The following is a 12,118-nucleotide window of genomic DNA, read 5'->3' on the forward strand; positions in this document are numbered from 1 at the left end:
ACATCGGTCTTCGCCAGTGAGCGCCTCTTTGAAAACTTTAGCGCCAAAATTTCGGCGATGCTTCGTAGAAAATGAAACGTATGAGACACTTTTCCCCTTTTTGGTCCTTTGTGTCACGGTTACGCTATGTGTGTTCATATAAATTGAAGCGGTCGTAAAGAGGAAAAAATGTCACTCACCGGAACTCGATGTCGGCCGCCAGGTGTGTAATGTGTGTCGACAGCGTCGGAGTCGATGAGGGCGGGCTCAAGCCCATCCCAGAGTGTGCGGTCCCCAGAGCAGAGACGGGCGAAGCGGCTCTCTGCCTCCCCTTTCGCCCTAGTATCCTTCTCTCCCCGGCGGAAGAATATAATGAGAGCACGGGGAGCAAAACTTGTTGTGCCGGAGGATGTTGACAGCCGTTCGAGTGAGTGTAAATAAAAATAACCTCGATAAATTGTCTACGTGGCTACAGTTAAAGTTGAGTTTTGGGTAAATGTCATTGCATTCTAGTATGCTATATGTGCCGCACTTTTTTTTTTTTTTTGTCAGATGTTTCACAAGTTAGGGGTTAGTGCAGAAAAAAGAAATGCAAGCAACCTGGTGATGGCATTTCCTTGAATCTGAGGAAAGCACTGGACAACCACGCACAACAAACTCGCAAGGGTGAAATCGTGACAAAAATGCTTATCACAACACCAATAACGAAATACATGAAGACAGTGCCATGCGTATCACGACAGTGAGAGTTGCAAAGCAATAAAAATTCGTCGCGGATCTATCGAGTGCCCGTGCATTCACAGAAGTGCTTCTAGCCACGCTATTTTTATTAATTTTGTTTATTGCTAAAGTTGTAAAGTGATAAAAGTGCCCCCAAACTCCGGTTTAAACCACGCTAATGCATCTACGGAGAAGGAAAACGTTCAGGGAAAAATTACTTGAGAAGATATCGTTTTGACAAGCAGATTTTATTGACCCGTTAAGTGGTCACAATGCGGTATGATGAGGTAAGGAGAGATTTTGTATCGATAGGAAGTTGGGCGTTTTGTGGTGAAACAGGACATACTACGCCAAGACGTTACAACTCATGCTTATTGGGCTTGTGCTAGACGGCGTCTAATCACATCTCCTATGAGAGTAATGGTGGTAAGATATCCAGCAAGCATTCATGAAACGAGACACACTTCGTGCATTTTCCTAACTAGTCGTGTCACACTTGCCAGAATCAGTACGCAAGCCAGCTAAGACGAGCAACGTCTAATTAATCCATTAAGCACGAGCTCTCCCTAAAGTGAGCTTCCCCACATAGGACATTACTCGTGCGGATAAGGTGCATTTGACTTCGGTGGAGACGAAATAAGCGTAATGCTCCTTCATCGTCATAAATTATCAGAAACTTGTTGGACATTTCTACCCAGTGGACTGTTCTATCCGCTGTGACGGGCTGAGAAGTTCCTCCCGTGTCTGCAGGAATTGAGAACATAATCGTTTCCTTAGAGATGCCATCTCATACTCTGCCTTCTCTTTTTGCTTCAACCCAGTGGCCGTCTGTGGCCGTCGTTGATGAGTCATCTTGTTATGAGGTCAAAGTACTTGATCTTTAGTGTAATCAGACTTGGGTAGTAACTAAGTAACTTCTAACTGTAACTAGTTACCGTTTTTTGGTTAAAGTTACTGTGACACGTAACTGTAACTAAGTTACTCGGTTATGGCAATATTTCCCCCGCGTCAGTTCTCTAGCGTACAAATGCCCTGCCGTTTCTCCCGAACACGAATTGCACATATTTTGTCATCTCATACGCAGCCAGGATGGCCTCTAGACTAGCTCCCACGACCTTACACTAGACCATAGGAAATTCTATGCTCATAAATTTTTGAAGTTACATTTATTTAGCTCGTTAAAAGTGTACCTGTAAAGTAAGTAAGTTATTTTAATGTGGAGATTGTAGCTGCAATCAATTACATTTCAAAAACAGTAACTGCGACTCAGTTACTATTTTGCAGAGTAATTGTATCTTACTTCCTTACTTTTTTTTTGTGTAACTTACCCATAACCGAGTTTAATACTTGTACTTCCCACGTGCAGACGGGGTTTGTCTCTTTAGTTATTGATCGGTCCTTCACGTTAATCGAAAACGGAGACCAGCTGTACATTCCGTTTCTCACGTTTGTTAAAAAAAAAAAAAACTACGGACCTTTGCTGTTTGGACTGCAGCGTCTGCACGAACCTGGCTGTCGCACGCAATTTTAATTTCAGGAGTTGGCTGTCCTTTCAAAAGTGAAAAACTGAAAATTCGTCGAGAAAAGGTTACGTTGGCTGTTTCGAGTGTAACTCCTCATATTTTATGTGTGCGTACTAGCTTTAAATTTCATCATCTTCTCGAAAACTCGGAGGCAATATCGTCCTTCCTTGTACCCAGCTTGTTATTCGAGCGAGTACTGGCATGGCCATTCAATTCCCAGCAATCACGTCTGTTCTATTATGGCTCCGACTGTACGCAGACAATCTCACCACCTAATAAGCCATGCAAGTTGCCGCCAACAAAGCTGACAAGAGACGCTGATCTATATTTATTGACGTCTCGTCAAGTGGTTCCGACTGATGCCAAAGGATGTCGCTGCGCCTGATTGGGTTGCCGCGCGATTCGACGCCGCAGCAGATATTAAGCCGACAAAAGGGGGAACCGGAATCTTGCCGTGGCAAATTATGTTACCTTCTCCACTGGTAATCGACGATTTGATTATGGGTTCGATCGGAACACCTGGCGATTCCTCCCGGAAAGGAATGAGCCCAGTAATTATGACATTTCTCTCTCTGTTCCTCTTTTTTGTTGTTCACTTATCTTGTATTGTATGGTTTGAAAATCGATGACAATCGTCTGCCAGCCAACGTGGAAGTTGAGGACGTAGACTGGAGCAGCTTCTAAAACATATATATCTCGCGCATTATACTTTCCTTTTTGTTACTTCATCCTTCTTTATGACGTCATGTCCATATGTCGATCACAATCCGGAAATAGCCTGCTTCCTATAAGTGGTGCGAAAACACCGTCTGCTAGGTGATGCCTATGGGCATATTGCTGTTCTAAGGGGACTCCATGAAGGGAGCAACATCCCTAAGCTTTGAAATGTCGCCACGGCTGTCGTAGGCCGGGCAGAAGACGTTGCTGAAACCGGTCAGTCCCACCTCTGGTCCCAGCAGTAGGAAGCAAAACCAGTGAACGCCATTTGTTCCTGAAATTCCTTCTTAAAGGCAGAAGCAGGTACACAAGAAGGGTCAATGAAAAGAAGCCTTTTTCACTTTGCTTTATGTTTTCCTTCTCTACTTCGCCTGTGCGAGTCAACAACAGAAGCGACAACAGCACCGATTTATTCGACTTTGGCATTTACATCGCAGTACGACTATGATAAAGACTGGTAGGTCTGTGGATTACTTTTAACCATCTAATGGCTAATTCGAGTGAGTGGTCATTTCGTGGCAACACGGCAAAGCGCCCAGAAATTGCTAGGTAGGCGCCCGCACTGGACCGCGTGACCGTTGCCACCCGGACATGAGTTCCAGGAATCTAGCGGTTTTAGTCGCTTGTATCACGCTTGGGGCATCGCGGTCGCTCACCGTCGTCGTGTTCCGTCGTATGCTAAGCCACGTGAACTTCGACGTGCGGACCAATGAGTGCCCTCCGCCACCATCGCGGTGTGGCTGTGACGACGCCGGATATGTTGGGCAATCCGCTGCCCGGTTGCTTCGAGGCCGTGCGGAAGAAAAAGTGCTAGTTCGTAAATTCCTGGCGCTCGGAAAGCGCTACGCGAACACAGTTGCTCGGAATCTGGCAAAAAAAAAAAAGAAGAAGAAACCTGCCAGGAAATGACCACGCGAATTCGTCTTCAAGTGTCCCTACCGTGTGCTCAAAGCAGCGCACGGCACGCCGTATTTAAGTTCCAAGCAAAGCACGACGTGCCTGAGCAACCTGTACCGTGCTACCAAGCTGCTGACGTAATCGGCCGTGTTCGATACCGCTACCTTGTGTTGACATCAAGGGGAGAACCTTTCGCTACCGGTTAGCTGATTTATTCGTATCTTGGTTATAGATGGATGGAAAGAGTAGAACACATCTACTGTGGATGATGCCTCACTTGCATTCTTGCGAGTCGCTGCCCGGAACACGACTACCTGTTGCTGAGGACCTCTGCACTTCCCTTTGTTTCAAAGCAGACAAAACAACTCCAAGACAAAACCATCGCTATCTCGGGTATTGGGTAACCCTCGTGATCTAGGTTTCTAACACAATTGGAACACTGAAATGTCAATGTCCCGAATGAAACCCGAAAGATCGCTTCGCCGCAAATATACACATAGAGGGGCAAAGCATCCTTTACAGGAACGATTCCGTGTATATATTACACTGGCCGCAATTTTGAATGTTATTGTCGTTATTGTCTTGTCTTATGTTATCTTGTTTCTGTTATGTAGGAAGTGATACACCGTAACCATGATACATTTCATGCACATAAAAATTTACAGTGTGCAAAAAAAAAATGTGTACAATTACATACGTACTTCCTCGTCCACCCTCAGGTGACTCAGGTACTGATCCTGCATGATTCACCGCGGCGGCCGGATTAAGAACAGAGTTAATCAGTAAGAGTTACCTTTGAGAAAATAATCTGCGATATCATCACGTGACATGATGTAGCACGCTATGACTTGAAGTTTTCGTGTCCGGTACAATTTGGGTGACGAATCCTGGCACCGACTGTGCATAGCTGTTCCGCGCCTTTCATGCATATGTCAGCACTACTCTTTATGAAGTCGGCTTATGATGTCGGGAGCTGGAAGAAACTGCGACGTTCTCCTGAATAAGTAAAATAATCAGTATGACTTCGTTCCACTAGTGACACGAAACTGATCGCCGTGAGGCTTTAATTGCTGCGTTCGTCCTCCCGTGTTTCAGCATTGGTCTCGTCTATTACTACGTCAATATGACGTTGTCAGCTGTATTCAGAAAAGATAAATAAATAAGAAACAAGGGCGAATTCGCTGTTCGCTCCCAACGTCAAAGAAATGTCGAACTGTTCTTTAACATCGACCAACAAAAACATATCACGTGGCTCTTTTTCATGTTGCAGAAGCTTTGTGCAGTACAATTCCTTTCGTTTTGCTTTTTGCTTTCTTAATTTTATTTTTGTTTCTTCTCTTTTTTTAAAAAAAAGGATAAAACAAACAAAAAATTCAGAGCAGTATTTGATGAACCGTCCTTCTTCCGAAGGAAGAGCTCCGGAGTGATCAATCAGCCCATCGTGGCGAAATGAATCGCACCGTGGTCGCTGAGGTTCGCATCTCGCTTCACGGCTCGCGTCCACAACGAAAAAAAAGAAAAAAGAAAGACACACAGGTGGAAGAGCCTCTTGGTTGACCGACTTAGCGTAGATGAAGCGAATTTCTTTTTTGTCTACTAACCTCCAGCTCCTGTCGATTCGAAAGAGACTCCGCGTGCTACGCAATTACGATCGAAACAATTAGACGTACTTAGTTGCAATAATTTCCGTATTTACCGTTGTATAACGCACGCCTTATACATTGTAAGAAGTGTTCAGGAGAGGCGTTAAACATTGGAGTTTTTCTCGGAAGAGTGATGTTCCTAATGGCGAATTGGGGTGGTCATTTCATGGAAACGTTTTTACCAGATCTCTCATGTTCGCTTGGCACTTTCCGAGCGCAGGGAATTTGCCAGTTAGCACTTTTTCCTCCCGGCCTCGAAGCGACTGGGCAGCGAATTGCCCAACTATATCCGATGTCGTCACATCCTCATCGCGAGGGTAGCGAGGGCCCGCATTGGCCCGCACGTCGAAGTTCGCATGGGTTAGCAGACGACGGAACCCGAAGACGAGCGACCGCGATGCCCCTACCGTGATCCGAGTGAACCGCTAGATTCCTGCCACTCATGTTCGGGTGGCAACGGTCACGTGATCCAGCTCGGGCGGCGACCTGGCAATTTCCGAGCGCTAGGCAGTGTTGCCACGAAATGATGTCTTGCAACCTCAGGCCTCATGCTGTGGTCCAGCCGTTTGACATATCTTCTCTGGATTTGCCACAGAGTTTTCGGACGAATGTTGATCCAGTTCCGCGAACAACCTGGCCAGGGCGCATATACTATCCCCTTTCCTTCCTGCTGTCCTTTCTCACCGTCTGTCCACCTCTCATAGCCACAGTTTCTTCGCGGCGAAAATACGGAATAAAAAATAACTACCCGAAGAATACCACAAAAGTGAGGGTACAACCGGTTTCCACAATGTCCTAGGTCTTAGAGATTATAAGGAAATAGAAAATAAAAGGCGAAAATCAATAAATCAATACTTCCTGCATCTACCATCTGCTTCCACGACCTTACCAATCTTTAGCACGTGCCCAGTGTAGTCTTAAATAGAAAGAGATTAAAAATACTGAAATATAGGAAAGTTGCCCCTTTGTCTGCCCCCGGCACTGATTGGCTCATAAGTGGTCACTCAGAAAACTTTGTCGTCTAATCCCTCTGCCGTCTTTACGGGGCAAGGATTGCTTTTATCCGGAGTCCGATGGACGGGAGAGGCTTTGTCTCCAGATTTAAAGGAAAGTACGCTTAATTATCGCTGGTTTCTCAAAGTGGACATTGTTGCTCGTACTTGCGTAATCCGGGGACAAAGATAAGGGACAGGAATGATAAAGGAAGGGCCAAGTGGTGTTCCGTGTCTAGCTTTAAAAAGTTGAACAAAAATTTGTTTAGTTTGTGACATTAGTTTGAATGCTCAAACTGTAAAATGGCAAGCTATGCAACGTAATGCCACGAATTATCAATTTATCATTATCATGTAAAGCCGCATCTTATCAATGGTGCTTCTTGAGGTTATCAGTAGGAGGGAGAGCTTGCACGTCGGCATTCCTAATAACTTTAATTTGATCTTTTTATCTTACTCATGTACAGTCAAACTCCTTTATAGCGAACACATTTTTAACGAAAATACCACTACAGCAAATTTTTTTTGCGGTCCCGCTGAAGCCTATAGGTCCAATAATAGACATCCTTTTTAACGAAAATACCTTTACTGCGATTTTTTTTTGCTGTCCCCTGAGCTTCGTTGTAAAGGAGTTTGACTGTATAACAAATTCAAAAAAACAGAAATTCGTTTCAACATATGGCTATATTGAAAACTATGCACAAATCTGGCATCTCCATTCACAGGTGGGAGCTGCATAACTGGGCAGGGGCAGGGGCAGGGGAGCAGGGCCCCGAGAGAGAAATTACAGGGATGGGCCATGCCCAGGCCCCCTGCTCACGCCTGGATACCATAGTCTAAGTACTTCTACTTCAAAGTAATTATGACTGGCCTTTGGGTCGGTCATGCAGGCCCCCGAAGAGGCCCGGGGCCCCACCCGCCTCCCGCCAGCCCTAACTGTAAATAACTGTAAAAGTTTGACTACAAGCTAAGTAAAAAGTAAGTAACAACAACAATAACTAAAAAGTTAATAACAAAAAGTAGCTAAAAAAAGTTTGCTGTAAAAGCAAGCCTAAACTGGGCTAACGCTCTTACAAATTCCTTATGCCGTATCCAGTGGGATGTGAACGTAACGAAGTTGTGACTTGCAGAACGAAATAAGTGACATATCGCAACAACTTCCAAATACTGGACGGATGGCAGATCCACACGTCACCAAAGATGTGTTCTACGTGAAAAGTATAACACACGTTCTATATTTTCAAGCAGCCTAAAAAAAATGTTTTATTGACACACACCCATACGAATAATAGAAAATGAGCTGCAATGCAGCTGAACACACTTGACTAGATCAATGCTGTCTAGAGCAGATATCAGTCTTTCAATAGTAACGATACAGAAATCGATGCGTCAAAAAATACTTATAAACAGAAAATAACTGAAGCGTAAGAATCAACTAAAAATGTCACATGTCGTCGTCAAGGGCAAATGAAGGAAGTCTGGTGCATCCCTGCGTTGCCAATTTCTGAAAATCTCCAGAACAAGAATGGTACGTCGGCCCCACATTCATACACACCTGTCTCAAAAAGCTGGTTCATGTATCACAGCATCTCAATGAAAGTCTTTTTTTTCTTCCTCTTAAAGTTGAACAAAAAAAACAAAAAATACAGCAGAAAAGGAAGAAGCACTTTGTCTACAATATACAAAGAATAAGATAAAAGGCTTGGAATGGCTTCACTGTCACTCTACGCTCTGGCAAACATTCAATGTGCCTACTCGTACATTTCCTTTGCTCAGGAAAGTTTGGCCAACACGGGAAAAATTGGTCATTTAATCTCTCCGGCGTTGTCTGGCTACCCACACAGTGGACTGACAGATGTCGCAGGATTTTACACCGCTACGCCTACGGTGACCTCGACACTATTAACCAGCTGATGACAAAGTAGAAGAGGCATATCGGATAGACGGCCAGCGCTTTCTTCCCTGACGGTTGGCTGTCTCCAAGAAAAGCTGTTGAAGCTGTGGGAAGAGAATGAAGATAGTTTTTTCAGCCACCAACATAACATGATTCACATACTGCAGCTGTTACAGGTCGGCTCTTCAGCAGAGCCTTATTATAGGCCCAGTTTCACCAACGCTGGTTAACTTTGAACAGAGATCAAAGGTTGCTAAAACTCAATTCTTTTTTACAAATGTTAGTAGTAGGTGATGTGATTAATGTTTCAGTGGCAATAGCTCCCTTGGGTGAAGCGGGGTGAAGCGTTAAATTCGAGTTAAGGGACCATTGATCTCAGTCAATCGAGATTGGTGAAACCATGCCATAGTCATCCTTCTTACAATGAAACCCCTCATAGTGACTTCAACAACCTTACTTATAATGATATCACTTCCATTGGCCTTTGTACAATAGTAACGCTTGTGGTCCTATTTACAAAAGCTGCCTCATCACTCATAGCTGCACTAAGATTGCTCCCACTTACTAATCCCATAGATTACTGCACAGAAGGAGACATGTTATACCCAACTTTTTTTTTTTCTTTTTCTTTAAAGTGCACTCATTCTGTGTCTCGAATACCCCATTTTTACTGCGAAAGACAATTTTTTTTTATAGTGTATGGTTCCATGGATGTCTGTCCTTTGTAATTAACTTTGCATGCCAACTCTCACATACACTTACCAAAAGTGGCCCATCCAAATCCCAGCATTGTGACGAAAAACCTGATGAAGAAGAGGATGACTGTTTGTTCTCCGGCCAACAGGATAGCCCTGCAGATGAGTAGTGCGATGCAGGGCGCAAGAAGACAGTAACCAAGGACGCAAACGCTCTGGAAAAATGAGCTGAAAGAAAGCAATGAGGAAAGCTTTGCTGCTTGAATTTTCTAATCAGGTGGAAATAGGTATGTTCAGAGGGCAGGCAGGTTTGTATTGGTACAAAATTGGTCACTGTTGGTCGACATTGGTATAGTTTACAAAACTGGTATTTACCAGGGGAAGGTAACGGAAACAGCAACAGAAACAGAAAGTGTATTACACCAGAATTATAGCAGGTAACAGAAACAGATATTGCACGCTAAGAATACCAGAAACAGAAACAAAAATAATTTACGGTAATAATTTGGGTACCTGCAGGGCCCGAATTATTACAATCATTTAAACATATCATTCAGATAAATTTACAAAATCAAGTTGAATTAAGCAAACTAAACTTAACTGATGAACTACAAATAAAATGAACAATCAAACTGTAACAGAACAAGCATAGTTTTCATGCGCTTATTATGGCTTGCAAGTTGCAAGTGTGAGTAACATTCTTAACAATCATGTTCATAGTATTAGCTACTGAAAGACAACAACGTAGTATATTTTTTAATAAATGATGTCTGCTGTGTGCACATATCCCTAAAGTCCTCAGATAGATTTCAGAATATATACGAAGAGGTATTAAGTCTGGCTCAAATTAAGCTTATTAAAATAAAGAAGGAAAATAACAAACAAGAAAGGGAGGGGAGGCGGTACCGAAAACCGAAACGTACAATGCAAACGCAAACAAATATGGTGGTAACGGAAACAGAAACAAATATGGGCCAGTAACGGAGGCGGTAACGGAAACGAAAAATATTCCGTTACATTTCCCTGGTATATACGGAAGTTCGAGAGTGTAAAAGATAATATGATGTTCAGTATTAGATGCATACATGGCACCTCCAAGTAGCCTGCAGTTAAGGGTGACCACTGCAGCTCCTGCCCAGACGAGAACAAACACTTGCGCAAACTGTGGGGCTCCGTCGTCTTGCGGAGCACCGGGTTTCTGTAACATTCTGCGTACAACAGGTATAATTACTTTCTCAAACGTAACTGAAAAACAAAAACTAGACGAGGACATTTTTCTCACAAGGAGCCAAGTACAACCCATCACAAATTTTTTTAATCCTGGAAATTTACCTTTTACAGACAAAAATTTACAGTCAAAAACAAGTTTAATGGACTTACAATGCAAGAAAGACACATAGGATGAGAGGTCCCCATAGATCCCCTGAAAAGCAAGTGACATTCTGCAGACACATATGCAACTGGTGCAACTCTCATATCATGCCGAATAGAATCAATATGTTTCGTCATTATTTCCGCGCATCAGGCACTCACAGTCCTTGAGTAGTGTTCGTTTTTGCTTCGGGTACAGGACATGAACGAACTTCACACCAATCGCTTTCAGGTCACGACCCTAGAATGAGTCATAGTTACATGACTATGTCCACAGGTGATGAAACCGAAACTTACGATAGTTGTAACGACAGGCTCATCGAGGGTGTTGAATACTTTGTCTTCCGATGGTAGTTCGGCATTAATGTCTCCTTCGAGACTGGCTTCTTGAAATGGTGGTCTCTGATATCCACTGTTCTGCAGTGCAAAAGACAACTTTAGCGTTGGCGAACAACACAGAGCCCCGATCATTTTACCAGATTGGTGCAACCTGATATTCATAACGTCTAAGATCTTCGTCGATACCTTGGCTGTACTACACCGATATTTTATTATTCTAGTGATTTGAACCAGGAACTCATCCGTGTTCGGAACAAATGAATTCATTTTGGTCCCGCTATTCCTTCAGCTGGAACAACGATCTCTGAACTAGAGCAACTGGAAGGTAGAAGATCAGCACTGTTTCTGTGAGTCTGGGTAACGCCGAGCATATACCTTCACCATGGACGTTGATACGGTGTTTAAATTTGACGTAGCGAAGGTGTGTTGGCAAGCTTTGACAACTCACCTGAAATATTCCACCGCGGTCCGCCATGACAGCGATACGCAACTAACAGTGGTGGAATGGCGTGTTGATTTGGGAAAATGTAGCACAGTTTTAGATATTTGTAAATTCTGCAAAATTAAACATAAAGTAACTTATGTAATTATATTGCTATATACCAGAGTCTTAACAAAGATATCATTTATTCGCCAATAGAGCAAGTGAAGCAGCGGCCTACTTCTGCATTGAGCCTTTTCTGCTACTGATTCATGTACTGCTCCTACTGTCTCCAGCCTCCAGCATTTGCTTAGTTGAAAACAGCGATGAATTGCCATTCACGTGGTTGTCTTTGCGTTGGGACGCACGAAAAATGGTGCAAATATGATACTTGGGAAGCGGAAGAAGAAAATGAAGCAGAAAAGTTCCTGCGTCAAATGTTGAATCGTCAGTTGGACACCAGCATATCATTGAAAGAGTTGAGTCTTACTTTCCATCACACGCTTAGGGTCTGTGTAGTTGCTAGACCACCAAATCTGTAATGACTTCGCAGGCAGTTCGAGCGCCACAAGTCATTCACAGTCGGAGAGAAACAGGTACCTCTGTCAAAGGCCGGCACTTCAACTCTTCACGACTTCGTGTCTGCGGATAACTTCAAGAAAAATGTTGAGCACCTGCTTAGTTGTGGCCTCACGGAGAATGAGGTCGATTTTTATTTGAAACACACTGGTAGCTTGGTAAGTAGTATTAAAAAACCTGAACAAGGAAACAGTTCGTCATACTAGGAAGGATTTTCAACCACCTGTTCTCAACGTCTTGTCCCGTAGGAAAACATGAAGATGCACACGCGCATGGAACCATCTGCCCTCATGGAAAAACTCGATGAAATTCGAGAGAAAGTGAGGCACCACAAAGCACTGGACAGTG

General features: G+C 43.6%; 2 protein-coding genes across 2 annotated transcripts in view; one reads left to right on the forward strand and one right to left on the reverse strand.

Annotated features, from left to right (window-relative positions):
* Positions 1–12,118, forward strand: part of LOC135394976 (sorting nexin-25-like) — a 115,819-nt gene that overhangs the window by 58,629 nt on the left and 45,072 nt on the right. The window lies entirely within an intron of this gene.
* Positions 7,706–11,319, reverse strand: LOC135394979 (protein YIPF6-like). Its single transcript, XM_064626116.1, has 7 exons — positions 11,219–11,319; positions 10,729–10,848; positions 10,594–10,672; positions 10,441–10,483; positions 10,146–10,268; positions 9,128–9,288; positions 7,706–8,469 (listed from the first exon to the last, which is right to left on the reverse strand). Exons 1-7 carry the CDS (start codon positions 11,243–11,245, stop codon positions 8,354–8,356), a joined length of 669 nt encoding a protein of 222 aa, XP_064482186.1. The 5' UTR covers positions 11,246–11,319; the 3' UTR covers positions 7,706–8,353.

Source organism: Ornithodoros turicata, chromosome 5, assembly GCF_037126465.1.
Source record: "Ornithodoros turicata isolate Travis chromosome 5, ASM3712646v1, whole genome shotgun sequence".
Classification (NCBI taxonomy): domain Eukaryota; kingdom Metazoa; phylum Arthropoda; class Arachnida; order Ixodida; family Argasidae; genus Ornithodoros; species Ornithodoros turicata.

Coding starts and splice junctions, on each gene's coding strand:
- LOC135394979 (XM_064626116.1), bottom strand. CDS start 11,245: ATGGCGGACCGCGGTGGAATATTTCAG. Junction 10,849..11,218: donor ACCGCGGTGGAATATTTCAG/GTGAGTTGTCAA, acceptor TTTGCACTGCAG/AACAGTGGATATCAGAGACC. Junction 10,673..10,728: donor AGCCTGTCGTTACAACTATC/GTAAGTTTCGGT, acceptor GACTCATTCTAG/GGTCGTGACCTGAAAGCGAT.